The sequence below is a fragment of the Aplysia californica genome, unplaced genomic scaffold, assembly GCF_000002075.1.
Source record: "Aplysia californica isolate F4 #8 unplaced genomic scaffold, AplCal3.0 scaffold01086, whole genome shotgun sequence".
NCBI lineage: Eukaryota > Metazoa > Mollusca > Gastropoda > Aplysiida > Aplysiidae > Aplysia > Aplysia californica.
In genome coordinates this window covers 124238-140670 of record NW_004798356.1, presented here as the reverse complement: position 1 = coordinate 140670, position 16433 = coordinate 124238, and the positions used below count along the sequence as shown (strand labels likewise).

The 16433-nt window shown below is 38.2% G+C and overlaps 1 protein-coding gene across 1 annotated transcript in view; it reads left to right on the top strand.

Moving 5' to 3' along the window:
• LOC101857845 overlaps window positions 1–6513 on the top strand; it is a gene marked incomplete at its 5' end in the record, with an annotated part of 10229 nt that extends 3716 nt beyond the window's left edge. The window contains 2 exon segments of the mRNA XM_013089944.2: window positions 189–301; window positions 6302–6513. Coding sequence (XP_012945398.1) covers window positions 189–301; window positions 6302–6476 — 288 coding nt within the window.
• Window positions 6514–16433: the final 9920 nt, after the last annotated feature.

The following is a 16433-nucleotide window of genomic DNA, read 5'->3' as shown; positions in this document are numbered from 1 at the left end:
ACAGACAGACAGACAGACAGACAGACAGACAGACAGACAGACAGACAGACAGACATATCTATTATATCGTGTATGTAGACCCATATATTATCGTATTTATTTATACTTTATGTATGATAAATACCATTATGACAGTCCGACTGAAAAGTTGTTTGTTTCCTCAACTCTTTTGTTTTCTAACCATCTAGGTACGGGACCTGGCTCTGTCGGGGTTTGGGCATCGGATACACACGAGTACCACTAAAATTACTCACTCCAGTCTCCCAGAGAAGAATACATCTGTTGCTAGGGAAGGCTTTAAGTAAGTTACAGTTCATCGAATGGGCGATTGGCAGGTGCTGTGGTGTGGTTTCCTCCTCTTCTCCTTCTTTCCTATCAAACATCTATCGACCCTATCCTTCCTCCTTCTTTTTTGTGTTTTTTTAACTCTCTTGTAACGCCTCTAATCTTCGGCAATTATATGACCTAATTATGTTGCAAGTGCCGTAAAATGCATACTAAAACAACAGTTCATCGTTAAAATGGCTTTTATTCCGATTGTTTTTAACTAGAGTTTTACAGCACTTGCAATACTATTATGTCATATAAGTGCCGATGATGATTAGATGTATTAGAAGAGAGTAACAAATAGAAAAAAGGAGGAGATATGAGGACGATATATATTTTATTGGAAAGAAGTAAACCACACCAGAGCACCCCACCCTGTGAGTGTTTAATGTAGCGGAAAGAAAACTTCCCAAAGTCATGTTATTTGCTGACTTAGACCAAAAGGATTGTTATGTTTGTTTGTTTGTTCGTTTGTTTGTTTGTTTGTCTGGGCCAATTACAACCACTATTCAATAAAGATTAGGAAGTGGGGGCTGTATACTGTTACAAATATCTTGGAGTAACCATCGACAACACGCTAGAGTGCCACTCCCACTCTGCTCTTGTGATAAAAAAAAATTCAATAAAAGAATGTTCTTTTTAAGAGTGTGGGGGGGGGGGGGTTACACCTGAAGGCTATCTCGCTATTGATGAACTATAAAAAGTATCACACTTAGAAAAAGGATAATAAGCAACATTTTAAACGACCTGTCACACCTCATTCTACACAATTTGGAAATTGTAAGATCTGGCTCCAGCAGATACATGTACATACCTCTAAAAACCAACTATAAAAGATATAAACCAAACTTTCTGCTATCTCTAACAAAAAGGATGTTGAAATAAACATTAATGGGTTTTTTTAACATTTTGTTTTCTTATTCATGCACATCATGTATTATTCAAATTTATCCGTATAACATTCGAGGTCTGTGATATATTCCTGCGTGTAGTTTGAAATTTTGAAAGATGCTTCTGATATGATATGGCTTACAGTTGTCAAGCTTATTTGTTTTCTTCATATCGAATGTTTACGACAGTTATGATATAATGTTATGATTTCATTTTTATTTTTATATTTACTTGTGATTTTACCATTCCTGAAAAGCTACAGAAAAATTTCCTTTTAGGACAATATGTTATCATCTTATCTAATCTTACATTCCGTCTCGAGACTTACGCACCATTAATTAAGAAAAGATCTCTTAAGACTGCGCTTTAGGTTTTTTATCTTAATTTGGAGATGTAGGGCCTTTCCGACAGCTGCTCTCGAGTTTAAGCCCATGTTCACCGCATAACTGATGTGGGAACTGTCACTTTTGGGTTTGTTTCGCTTTGTTTTGCTTTTGTTTCTGATTTGTTTTTTGTACCTTGTGTTGTACTTTTTATCATTTATTACGCCAATATCGACCTGCGCTCCGCATGAACATAATACAACGTCCGCCCCTATCAGCCTGTCGACTCTGCAATAAAGAAATGGACAACAAATAGGCGGGCAACGAAGCATGGGATCTAATTTTTTAACACTTTATATGGATCTAAACTGCTGGCTAAAATGAAACAAATTTGTTTTTTTTAAAGTTGGAAAACTAGTTTGTAAATGTTCCTGTATGGTCTAAATTATATTGATGGTGGCATAAAATATTAATATTAGTCTACAATAAAACAGCTGGTAGAAGAAGAAGAAGAAGAAGAAGAAGAAGAAGAAGAAGAAGAAGAAGAAGAAGACGATGCGGAGGAAAAGGAAGAGGGGATAGGAGGAGGAGAAGTATTTGTATTGTGCAAATTCCCGCTCAGCAGCAAGCTCTATGCTCATTATAATAGTGTTTATCACCCCAGCAGACACTAGGATAATCAAAAACATTCTCTGCTTCCTGAAAAGCATACAATGCAGGCAAATGATTAAGCGGCCAAACACTAAAACTGACAAGATTTCTTGCTGCTGTAGCCTGGTGAAGTGAGAAAAATTCATGTAAAGTGCCTTTCCCAAGGACGCAACTTCGGACCCCTGATGGGATTTAAGCCCACGACCTTACGGCTGCGAGTCCGAGAGCCTACCCACTAGGCCACCGACGCCTGTATTGTTTATTAACTGAGCCTTTTTATCAGTAGCATTAGCTAGCAAGTGAGGATGGTGGGGAGGTGGATGGGGGGTTGTGAACTGTTCTTTGTTCAAAAATGTCTGGCCTTTTCTGGTGTTCCATCATGTGTAAGAGACATGGCTGGGGGTTACTGGCAACCGTGATAAGAATAGAGCTGGAATGATGGATAATTTTCCCTCATGGTGAGAAGTAGAAAAAAACGTTTCAGACGTGGTACTTTAGTTAAAGTAAAAGTAACACTACAGTAAGGAGAGCAGCTATTAGGTATTTAATCTTATTGTCTAGAATCTACATGAAAGTTATCAACATACCTAATTTGTTTTTTAGGAAAGACATAGGGGAGGAAGAGCAGAGAAAGACAAAAGAACAACCTAGGCAGATGGCTTGAACATCTTTGTGACAAACAACACAATGAGAAAAACCGAGATGATCAGGAAGAATGGCAATACGTTACCCTAGAATTACAACGTTGTATCTGCTTAGAACCTAGTTTTGAGAAATTCAAGGTTTTAAAAAATGGAGTTTAGCATGTCAAGTTCTTTAAATATCGGATAACGACTCCGAATAGTCTTACTATTTTGATAGAGCAGGTAGAAGTTTTGAGCTTCACTACATGTCAAGTTGTTTTTTTCCGAATGCATTACTTTGAATATCGTGATAAGGACTCCGAATAATCTTACGATATTGATCGGGCAGAGAGAAGATTTGGTTTCTGACCTCATGGTCCGTAACCCAAAACGGCTAAAATTGTCGGATAGAGCTTTGTAATTCTGAAGCAGCATTGGTATACCATGATCGTCAATGTCTGTTCTACACCTAACACCTGAGGGAGAACACAAGTCTTTCTAAGAGACAGAGCAACATAACCATGGAAGGAAATGGGGAAGTAACGTATCTCGCCAAAACAACATGCAAAAAAAACCTAACAAATTTAAGAACTAAACTTCTCCGCAAACCGCCATGCCTTTACCGGCCTCGGTAGTCTTGCGCTAAGGCTACGGGACTCGTTGTCTTGAGGTTGCACGTTCGGAGCGAGCCTCAGGGCCCGACGTTGTGTCCTTGGGAAAGGCAGTTTACACAATTTGCCTCACTTCACCTTGGTGGGAATGGGTACCCAGCCATAGACAGCGAAAGATCTTGTCAGTATGTTGTTTGTATTTTAGCGCCTATAAAACGGCAGCTTACACTCTATACTTCACAGCAGGTTGAGATTGTTTCAGAATGTTTCAGGTCGGGTAACAATATTTTTTTTATTTATTCTTGTAAAGCGCATAGAGCTTGTTGTTGAGCGGGAATTTCCTCTATACAAATTGCTATCTACTACTATTACAATCTGTGGTGTGTCGCTGTTTGGTGCTTGGCCGTTGCAACTGAACACCAGACCACAAATCCTGTTGTGTAAGATCGTTGACAAGACGTGGATTTGATTACCTTAATTTGAGAATCTGTATGGAGTATCTCCATTTTTCTGCGAGGATGTTGTATCGCCGTTTTTTTCCTGCAGGGACTTTTTATGCTTCTCTCAGCCCATGTCATATTTGACAGACAGGTTTATAGTTACCCGCCTACTGAAGCATACAAATCGTGTTGCTGGGGTATAAAACGCCCTCACGTTTCTTTTTTAAAACAGCAAATAAAGACTTGTTTCTACACCATGCATGTTAACGTGCCCATAAAGAGAAGAAACTACTAGTCTACGTAAATTTTGGGTTTTTACAGTATGAAGTCTAAGACGTAACTATAGTGTATAGTATTATTATTGCTGAATTCATCGACAGGGCCTACGTTTTAGCGTTGCTCGTCCATATACGTATCCGCCTCCAGCAACGAGATGTTGCGATAATGTCAAAAAAAAACGGTACCCTTACCTGTCGATATTTTCCCCCCGACATTTTTCCAGACCCTTGTAAGAAAAAAAACATCTACGCTGGTGTCATCGGCGCCCAGATATCAGGACAACAGCAACAACACGCGGACGAAAGAAATATACAGGGCAATTTCCTTAAAACGAGAGGCTCTTATTAAGTCCTGCAGTGACCTCTGGCAAAAATAAGGACCGGTCACTTCTCTGGGCTGCGGGCCTACAAAAATAGAATAGACAAAACATCGGACCCAATATGTCCATTGTGGAGCGAGGAACCCCAAGATTTGGAGCACTGGCTGCAGAGATGCCCCGCCACGGAGGTCCGGCGGTGGCATCTCTTCGGGGAGGATTCAGGGGGGTTGGACTGCCTCACCAGCTACCCGAGGGAGGCAGTGGCCCTGGCGAAGAGCATGCTCTTCGGGGCTCCAAACATTTCGAAGGGATAGGCTACCACAAACACACACAGCAACAACAGACGTATCAGATCACATGAGAGTCCAGTTACAGGTCTAAATTCAAAACTTAACGTTATATTCTAATCTTTATGCCTATATTAAAATTTAACCCCCAAAAATGATGATGACATAATAATAACAATCATCATCATCATCATCATCATCATCATCATCATCATCATCATCATCATCATCATCATCATCAGAAGGAAATGAAGGAATATAAGGAAATGGGGCAGCAGACCAAGCTGCTAATGAAGCCAGAGAGATCGAAGGAGACAGACGACCAACGACATACAGAGGTGTATTTCCAATAATCAAGAGAGAAATCAGAGACCCACCATGTAGAATTTAGTACCAGCACCTGGAAGATGTGTATTCTGGGTACTCCTATAAGTGGGGGAAAAAATCTATCACATGTCGCTGGGACCAGGTTGGGCTAGCGAGACTGCGGTCGGACCATCTTTGGAGTTTAAGATGGTATAAGAACTTTGTAAATGAAGAGCTCAGCCCATGTTGCCGAAGATGCGGCCATGAAAAGGATACCAAACATATGTTTGAATGTCCAGGAACAATGGCAATTCGAATGGAGTTATTTGGACGAGTGGAGGTGCCGCTAAGCATATTGACAATGGAGCCGAAAAAGAGCCTCGCTCTCTCTCGAAGATTTCTTCATGAAGTCCGTCAGGCCCATCATAGTAATAATAATTATTATTATTTTTATTATAGTAATAAGAGTAATAATAATAATAATAATAATAATAATAATAATAATAATAATAATAATAATAATAATAATAATGATAATCTAAACAAAATGTGGCCTTCTTCTATCAAAGCGCCACCACGCAATAAGCTCAAGTCTTCAAAGTTTAACTTCAACCAGTCAAAAGGAAAGCTGCCGTCGGGTGATAACACCCTCTACCCCTTCCCTCTTCCTTACCAAGGGAATTGACATGGTATTAACTATCGTCCTTTTTCCTCTATTTTTTAAATATTTTTTTGTGTGTTTGTCATACTCTTGTGACCAGCTATTTCTGGGGTTCCTTGGTAGTCGAAGCAGACTATGTGCTGTTGAAGGTAAAGAGGTGAGCAGAGTAAGTCCGATTCCATGTAATGACTTCTCTGTTGACATCCACCCCTTTGCGCTCATATGACCTTATGCAGTTGGGAGCGCCGTAAAACCTATACTAAAACTAAACTAACTTTTTGACGACTTACCGTGCACATGATAATATGTCCGATCAGCAGCAGACCAAAGTCACTGTTCCGGGATATTGGGAACCCCCATACACAGACCAGAATCCAAAAAGATATAGAACACATGTTGTTGCCTGGCTTTTTAAGTTTCAGATAAAGAAAACAGAACTGGAAAATATGCATGAACAATGAAGTTCTGTCACAAAACAGCAAGTCTTCAAATAATGTCGAATTTCCAGAATGCACGTTTTCAGTGAGTTAAGAATTAGATGCAGCGTGTAGCCCATAACGAGTCTTTTCATTCTACTCCGCAGACTGGCCCTTATGGAACAGCTCCTCTTGTCTACGTCATGCCAGGTGCTGGTGATCAGCAAAAGTGGCTTGAGCTTGCGGGCCGCAATGGTGCGACGGGCGCTGCAGGGGGAGGGGGGCCTTTATTTGTTTCATGATGGTGCCGTGTCAGCATGGAGTTCTTACCATTTGTTTTGAAGCTTTCAGAAAGTCCCGTAGAATGACATTATCTAAAGTACAATTTGTTTATTTGTTTATTTGTTTGTTTGTTTGTTTGTTTGAGTGACAATCTTACTTAGAGAAGCACCCCAACAAAATAATGGTCATTTAGTGGTGCGAAAAAGTAAGACTGACAGATAGAAACAACAGAAGGAATGTGAAGAAATAGTAAGACTTGCCAGGGTAGCCTACAACCACCTGCTTAAAAGTACAAGTACAATCCGCCTCCTAATTTATCTAAAGAGTGTAGAAAATTTAGAAGATGGGATAATTGTCATTGAATCATAGTATTGATTTAACGCCCCTTTCAACGCAATATTTAAGAGGTGGGACTTCCGAATTTGATATCCGGGGCCTCCGAATTTAACAACATCCATCTCCGACAGAACAAAGCCAAATCACTACCCGAGAATTACAAAGTTTATTCTGTTCAGTAGGCCTACCTTGTTTTGAGAAACTCGATGTTAAAAAATCATGAGTTTCACAACATGTCAAGCTTTTTCAAATGCAATCCCATGAATATCTTGATAACGACTCCGAATAATATTACGATTTTTATAGAGAAGATACATCATTTGGCTTCTGACCTAATGTTCATAGTAACTCAAAACCGCCAAAAATGTTTTGACAAAACTTTTGTAATTCTAAGGTAGCACAATGGGAGGTGAGCGTTAAAAACTCGAAATACAATGTACTTACTTTACTTTTTTCTTCCGCTTGTACGGGGGGGGGGGGGGGTGTCACGGGGAGACACAGGCGTCTGTCTGCAGCAAGGCGAGTGGCCTGTAGGAGGGACATTCCGTGAGCTCTGAGGGTGTCTGCCACAGATTCACTCCATCGTCACCTTGGTCTTCCTCTGGCTCTCCATCCAGAATATTTAATGTTGTATGCTCTCAGAGCTAGATGGTTTGAGGGCATCCGCGTGAGGTGTCCGAACCACTTGACCTTTTGTTTTTCAATGTGTGGTAGGACTGGTGTTGCTCCTGCGGTGTCCCTTATGACTTCATTTTTAATTTTGTCTCTTCTTGTTTTGTTGACCGCTCTTCATAAGCATTTCATCTCGCATGTGACCAGTTTCCTCTCTAGAACTTTTGTTAGGGACCATGTCTGGCACTGATATGTGAGGGTTGGAAGGAAAATGGCGTTGATGAGGTTCGCCTTGGTGCTCATGGGGATATTGGGATGTTTCAGGAGAGGGCCGAATTGATAGCTGACTGCGTTGGCTCTCTGGCATCTAGTCTCTATTTCTAGATCTAATTTTCCATTTTCGGTGAAAATGCTGCCCAAGTATTTGAATTCTCTGAAATAAACTCCCCAAAACAACCCAAGTTTAGAAAGCTCCGTTCGTCCTTCAAAGATGTCCTCCTAGCCTACTATTTACATTTTCAAAAAACAACCGAAGCATTTCTTATGCACAAATGCATAGCCTACCTGTCATAATGATGAACTGTTATACGTGCATGTGTATGCCCGACTGTGAGACTGAAGACATAGCGTGTGAGAGAGAGAAAGAGAGAGAGAGAGAGGGAGAGAGAGAGAGAGAGAGAGAGAGAGAGAGAGAGAGAGAGAGAGACAGAGACAGAGACAGAGACAGAGACAGAGACAGAGAGACAGAGAGACAGAGAGAGAGACAGAGAGAGAGACAGAGAGAGAGACAGAGAGAGAGAGACATAGATGGGGGGGGGGGGGGGCAGAGAGAGAGAACAGAAAGGTTTTTCTATTTATAGAGAACAAATGTTTCAATGAATGTTTCTAGCTATTCAAGTTTCAATTTTATTGCGACTGTTCTTGAATTAATGTTGCATTGTACATTTTTAGTGACCGCATTGCCAAGTTCACTGCATGACCATTTTTTCTCAAGGAAATTTTTATACGACTTGTACATATTAATTATCAGGATACGGTGTTTTGCGTGACTATTTCTTCTCATAGAAATGTTCATACTTATACATATCACGATACAGTGTTTTAAGTCGGCCTACACACATTATGTCAATTAATTTTAAAGATGTGGCATCTTTTTTAATACAATGCGCACTGGACATTATTTTTAGTAAATGGAAATGTGCAGCATAAATGCTAGTTATTATTATTATGTGAGACTATGTGAGGCTTTGGGTGTGTGTGGGTTGTTGTTGTTGTTGTTGTTGTATTGTCGTTGTTGTTGTTATTGTTGTTAAAGTTAAAGTTAAAATAAATGGTCTCACAATGTGTTTTTTTATCCAATTTTCATTATTGTTATTATTATTATTATTATTATTATTATTATCATTATTATTATTATTATGTTGTTGTTGTTAGCCTATTATTATTGTTATTGTTATTATTGTTGTTGTTGTTGTTATTAACATTATCATTACTATTATATCATCATCATCATCATCATCATCATCATCATCACCATCATCATCATCATCATCATCATTATAATTATTATCGTTTCCTTGAACAGTCAATGCAAATATCTCTAGTGGCTGAGTGGAAAGTGGGCTCCAACTCACAAAACTGCCAAACATATATATGTCAACAACATCATGCTCAGGAAGGTAGCCACTGGGATGTGTGCTTGTTGAGCAAGACGTGACGATTGTGTCTCAAAAGCAGGCACTTCAAAGTGGCGACCAGCTCGCCAAAACTTTTTTTTTTCATAGAGTTATGAGTGTTCTTTTTACATTCATTTTACAAATATTATCGTTGCCATAGTTTCGATCTTCCGGGATTTTTTTTAAACAATTGCCATATTAAAAGAATTGTAGAAATTGTCCATCAGCGACTTGACTATTTCACTGGTTATGAGATAGAGGGACAGTTGGAAGGAGAGACAGGCGGGAAGGAAGCGCAGACTGCCTCAAAAGTGTGTCGAATATATGAATGGGGAGAGGGATGGATTGGGTAGCGATATCAAACAAATCAACTTTTGGTCAGAAAGGCAAGTCTATTTCATTTTGTAAAACAACAGTATATTTCACAGAAACCCTTTACTTTGTGAAAGTGAAAGGCACACATTTTTATTAAAAATGTCAGATCTCAAATTTCATTGTGATGCAGTGATCAAGGCAAGACAACATATTCTCAAATACAGAACTCCTTTACATACCTTTCAAATACTACTGTTAAAAACATTAAGCAAAAGTAGTATGTATCCAAGAAGTCAAACACTCGAACGCCGCATAGACCACGAGGTACAAAACATGATGTAAAAGTCAAAGACCACAATGAAAACAAAATTTTAAGACACTTGAACTTGAACGTAGGCTAAGATTGCACACAAAGCACATCACTCGCTAGAAAAGGCATTCTCAACCATTTGCATGCTTTCCTGCAGGTCGCTACCTAAAAATTACAAAGTTCTATATTATGTGCTCAGTAGGCCTACCTAGTTTTGACAAATTCGTCGTCAAAGATTTTGAGTTTCACATCATGTCAATGCAGTTCTTCGGATGTCTTGATAGCGACTCGGAATAATCTTACGATTTTGATAGAGCAGATGGAGGCCCATTTGATTTCTGACCTCATGGTCTGAGTAACTCAAAACAGCCAAACAATGTCGGATAGAACTTTGTAATTCTGAGGTAGCGAGGTGTCACAACAGGTACTGAAGGGAACATTTAGCTCCTTTCCTCAAATACACAATCTTTACAGTTTGTAATCAAGAATATCGTCCAAAACGCCCTTTTCTTTAAACTAGAGGTGCAACTTTGAGTAAGGCATCAGAGTAAGGGGACATTTTGCGAGGTTTCTTTTCTGCTGAGGGGTCACTCATCATACCAAGTGATCATTGGTGTAAGTCAAACAGGTACAGTTTGGGTAAAAGTTTTACGGTACTTGCAACACAAATAGGTCATATAACTTTCTTTTAAAATAAAGGCTCAAGATAAGAGTTACAAGATAGTAGCATACAAAGAAAATAAAGAAGAAAGAAAGAAAGATCAGGACGATATATTATGTTTCATAGGATAGAAGGAGCAAACCACTTGAGAGCACACGCCAACCACCCACAAGTCAAATAGAAAAAAGTGGAACATGTAGGCTACTGTTAGTGCAGCATTTCTTTCTCCTGAAATAACACATGACAAAATGATTGTAGCACACTACTACTGACGAAAGCCTTGCACTTCTTTAGTAACAAGTTTTAGAAACATTAACTTTGTGTCTATGCCACATTCATTTGGCCACATGCTACTTATAATATAACATAATATATATATAATAAGAGCGAGAGAGAGAGAGAGAGAGAGAGAGAGAGGGGGGGGGTGAGAGGAAGAGAGAGAGCCTTAGTGAAAGCTTTTATAACACCAACATGAGTTGTCCATAGCTAAAATTGAAAGCATGGAAACAGGTAACCCTACTAATTGCTTCATATGCCAGTGCATCTTCTTTGAACAAACTTTATTTGTAATATATTCAGTCCTGATTCCCTGAAAAACTTCCAAACTTTGAACGCTTAACTAATGAATATACAAACTAAAAACTGCAGACTGTAGTATTTCCCTAGTCACCACAAAAAATATAATTTCTTTTTTTAAATGGGGGAAGACGGAAAACACCCTGATCAAGTTACAAAAAATAGCATAACATGTTCACGGTCGTTCTGGGGTTTTGTTGTGTGTCATGGAAGTACTCAAGCCATCCGTAGTAGTTACACAGTGAAACAAAATGATGGATACACAAAACCAGACAAAGTGAACGACACAGATGATCCCAGGTAATACCCAAAATAATGCAGTGTCACTGTACTATGATATGAATATTCTCACAAACAAACAATCTTACCTGATAAACTAGTCTAATCTAAAACCTTGATGAAAAAAAAAGGCAACATTGCTTTCATATTTTTATCTATTAAACAATCGAAACATTAAAGTATAGAGCAATCAACTGTAAAGACAGATAACACTAAATAAAAGCGATGACTTGCATCATAACAAAAACACTTTGATAACTGCAAAACATGTACAAAATAAAGCAGTCTTTATTTCCACCTAATATTATGATAAGTAAACTGATGATAGTATGAAAAGTAACCTGTTTGACTTGACAATGCAAATGATAATGAGTACAAATAATGTATTAAGAACAATTTATTCGTCGAGCAATCCCCTTTATTCGTGTTTTTAACAACAATTTTCCCCCCACAGTTCATCAGCTAATCTCACAAGTTTTCAGTAGACAAAGACAAACTCTTTCTTTCCAGTGTGTCAATTTTTCACTAGTTTTATCAAAACAAATAGCACATTATCATTAAAAATGTCATCCTCTTTAGCCCAAAACAGGTGCATGCCTTTCCTGATCTCCTCTGTCATTCAAATTGTCTGACACCTCAGCCTCACTGTCAAGCTACAATATCCTAAATCTTCATACAAGGCCACTAACATAGGTCAGTGCAGTTTCAAACCTTTCGAAAAGTCAGTACCTGTGTAATCTAATTATAGGTACTTTTTAAAGTATGTTAAACAGAAGCAATAGATGATGCCTTGTCTACACCACCACCTCTACGACAACTATGTCTAGTTTGGGTTTCTATTTGACTCCAGAAAAATAACAAATGCGTGACCTACATGTTATACATACACATAAACAAACAAAACCTTTGTTGTGTTCCTAAAGTAGCCTATGCGTTGTATTTAGAGCAGCAACTTGGGTTAAAAATATCGGAACAATTTCAGAACCCAATATAATTTGTGGGGTAAAGTTTTGGGAACTCTTCCAGATATTCTACATTGCTAAACAAAAAATGAACCTGAAGTATTTGACTACACAACTTCAAATGTGCAAGATGATGAATATGATGAAGAAAAAAAACAACTTATTTTCCCACAAAGTCACATCAAGAACATGAAATGGCTTTAACAAAAGCAGAAGAATTGTTTCCACAAAGCCAAAAAAAAGTTCATTTCTGTGTCAATGAGTAGCATACAAATCGACGTACACAAAACAAAGATGAACTAAAGTGCCTGAAGCTGCTGTAAAATATCATAGTGATACAATGAATCATTCAAATATAATACAGCCTAATGTTAGTGTGTAAAACGAAAACAAAATCAATCAATAGACTCACTTTCACACCTGAAAATTATTGTCATAAAATTATAAACACAAAAGAATCTCATGCATGGGAACATTGAGAGGCAGTTACTGTTCTATCATCAGCGGCAGCCTCCACAAACAAGCTGATGCAATCAAAACAAATAAGAGCTAGCTTTACCAAACAACTACATGGATTTCTTCAGATTAATGAAGTATATGAGATTCAACCTCTTGGTAACAACAAAACTAAACTAAATATCACACTCTCAACCACAGTATAGACCTTCACCAACTTCCATTCCTCAACCTTAAATTTAAAGTGAGTAGTCTTCTATGAATCATGCACAAGACGTTTGAAACACTTGCTAAAAAGATAAAAATAAAATCTAATACAAATATCTGACAGCTATAAATGCGTGTGTATGTATTCACATAAGAGGACCATCAAACACTCCGGAATGTGAGGCAGGGACTGCCATAAAGCAAAGGAATGATGGGTGCAGTCACCTCTTTCAGTGACACGGTCCAGCACCATTGGTGAAGTTGTTTCACACATCCCAGTGATTGAAGGAGTGAAAAAAATCATCCTTCACTTTAAGGCAAAAACAACTTTTGAAATTAAAGGTTATAAATCTAATTTCTCTATGAAAATTTGTTTCGAACAGTGCAATTCCAAGTTTATGTTGAACATAACATTCAAAAACACATATTTGCAGACACACCGTAAGACTTCATACTCTGAAAATGTACTGGCACCATACTGAATAAACTAATGTACAAGCTATCAACAGATTTGTAGGGGAGTACTTACCACAAACACTCAAAAAGACACAGTTCCCATCATCTTGACAGTGGCACTGGTCTGCCCATCTTTAATGTTCATATATCAAAACAAACGCTGTTGAGAATCCCGTCCAGTGGAGTCATGCTTACAACAAATAAAAAATAGCAATAGATACAATAACTTCTCCACTGCTTGGCCTATAACCAGCATTGGCTCACTGGTCTGATGAATAAAATGATCCAAGAGTACAGGACGGAACTACAAAGTGCACTTTTAACCAGCATTATCGTGCTGCAGACATTTTGTATACCTTCAGCAGCTCCGTATCACACAAATCAAACCACTACTGCATTCAAAAAGCAGAGATGTCAGCAGAAAACTTATTTCATAAAAAAAAGCAAATTGTTTTGTTATGTATCTCTTAAAATAAATCTATTTTTTGTTCTCAAAAACAGAAATATCTAGTCAAGATCACATTCCGAGTAGGCCTACTTGACGTTTGTCAGAAACAATATCAGCAGAACTAAACGTTTCTTTCCAGCACATAAAAGGTGCTGAAAAAACCCCCAGCACTGCTACACTTCATGACGCTTACTCATAATCATGTTAAATGTGACGATTCTACCATGCACATGTTTAAAGAAATCACCATATTGTCAAATTAATTTTTCTTTACATTTAACTTTGTCGTAGTGATGTCATTATAAACACTTTTCCTTCATGCAAAGTATCTGTTCAGAAAAATGTTGGCCAAGCAGTACATGACTGATACATGATACATGTACTCCAAGCCCCAGTAAAAAACCATGGTCATTGGTTTCCTCCTGCTAGTCGTTCGCACACACATATCATTGATGAGCTGTTTAGACATGCTTAGCCCAAAATTTTGAGAAATGTTTTTCTAGCAGTTTCTTAATCCACAGTATCACTTATATGTGAGGGGTCCATGGGAACAGTATCACTTATATGTGAGGGGTCCATGGGAACAGTATCACTTATATGTGAGGGGTCCATGGCAACAGTATCACTTATATGTGAGGGGTCCATGGGAACAGTATCACTTATATGTGAGGGGTCCATGGGAACAGTATCACTTATATGTGAGGGGTCCATGGGAACAGTAGCACTTATATGTGAGGGGTCCATGGGAACAGTAGCACTTATATGTGAGGGGTCCATGGGAAAAACGGGCAGAGTCACAAACTGGAAATTGTGAGAGTGTCAATTTTAAACGCGTGTGGACTCGTAACTTCATATTTGTTTGATTGGTGGTTTATTGTTATGTCTGTTGAATGTTATTGTGGTTGTTGTTAGCGACCCAGTAGCATCTGAGTGTTAACTCTTCCGCATGATGCCATTCTGTAATAGCTGCATGTCTGTTCTAATTGTTGTCTTGAGGAGTAGAGGCAGTTAGATGTATGGGGAAGCTTGCCTGTTGAATGGGAAATCTAACAACAATAATCAACCAACAGTTGAACAAAAATACAGTTACCAGTCAACAAGCGTTCAAATTGATACCCTCACAATTTTCAGTTTGTGATTATTCCCGTTATTCCTGGACTCCTCATGCGCTCTAGAAACATTTTGTCAAAATTCAAATTCTAAATATTGACAAGCAATAAAAGATACATTAAGTAGGTAGGCCTAACTACTACTATTAAAAGAATGTAACTTATTTCTTTCTCTTGCCTAAAACGTTTTGATCTCTGGGCTTCGAACATTTGAACAGCTAGCCGATGATACAAGAAGTCCTCCTCCATTGACAAAATTTCAAGCAAGTCAGGCCTTTCTGTCAAACCATAAAGGGTGTTAAAGCTTTTCTCAGTACAGGTGATGTAAGAAATTCAATCACAAGCTTTGATATGTTCAAATTTGTTGCACTAATGTACCAAAGTATGTTATATACAGTAGCCTACATCTGGACACTTAAAAAACTTTAAACTTCATACACTTCCAGACATAGACATTAAAGCTGTCCTCTGATACATATTCTGCTAAGTATGGTTCATTTTCATTCTAATCACACATTCTTAAAATTATTTTTTAAAACAATAAAACACAAAAAAGTAATACAAAGCGATCTCATAAAAATGTGAAAGAAAGGAATAATACTTTACGGCTAGGAGCAGCGTAATCCTTTGGCAAAATATACCAACACAACAATCTGAAAAACATATTCTGTATTTTTTAAAAATACTTCTTGATGACCCTGTATTGCAACAGAAATTGTTGTAACATGACTGGAAGTCTCAGAATTACACATTTACAGGACTTGAAAACCAAAAGACATAATATGGAACTAATTTGATTCATTTGCAGTTGACTGGGGCATTCTAGTCTTGTGACTACGCCATCAGACTTGCAAGCTTGTTACAGTGGATTGGGTAAACAACATGAACATTCAAAAAGGTTCTTTATCCTATTTTTCTACTTCATTCAAACACAGATAGATTTTTAACAATTATTATAGATATGGCAGCACTGATGTGTGTTCCCGGGGGATTCAAATGGTGGTGTCCACGGTCTGGTGATAAGACTCTAGGACTCTCAAGTGTAAGGTAGTGAGTTTGAATCCATTCAGGGGCCCAATATTGTGTCCTTGGGAACTTTACCCAAATTTTCCTCACTTCACCCAGACGCCAAAGGGTATCTGACTGTAAACAGCAAAAGATCTTGTCAGATTGTTAGTGTTTTAGTGCATGAAATCTGCAGCTCCCACTGTATGCTTCCCGGGAAGCCAAGAATGTTTCGTAGTCATGTTCTTGGGTCTGCTAGGGTAAAAATAGCTGCAAAGCGCATAAAGCATGGAATATTCACTACATAAATGCAATCATTATTATAAACTGGAAGACCATGAGAGTAACTGTGAAGCCACATCAGCTTTCTTATGAGAGCAACAAAATAAAAAAATTACCTGCACTTTGACTGACTATGGGGCTGATTGGCTTACTTTACCTACATTAGTCTCCCCGTAAGATCCCACTGCCAACCATCCTAGTCCATTTATATTCTCACCAGGGTCACACTACAGAACTTTTACAAAAACTTACCTCACTTAAGAAAAGGTGCTACAAAAATTAGGCTTTTTTTTTTCTTTTTTTTCCAAGTGCGCAACGTTTTCTGTT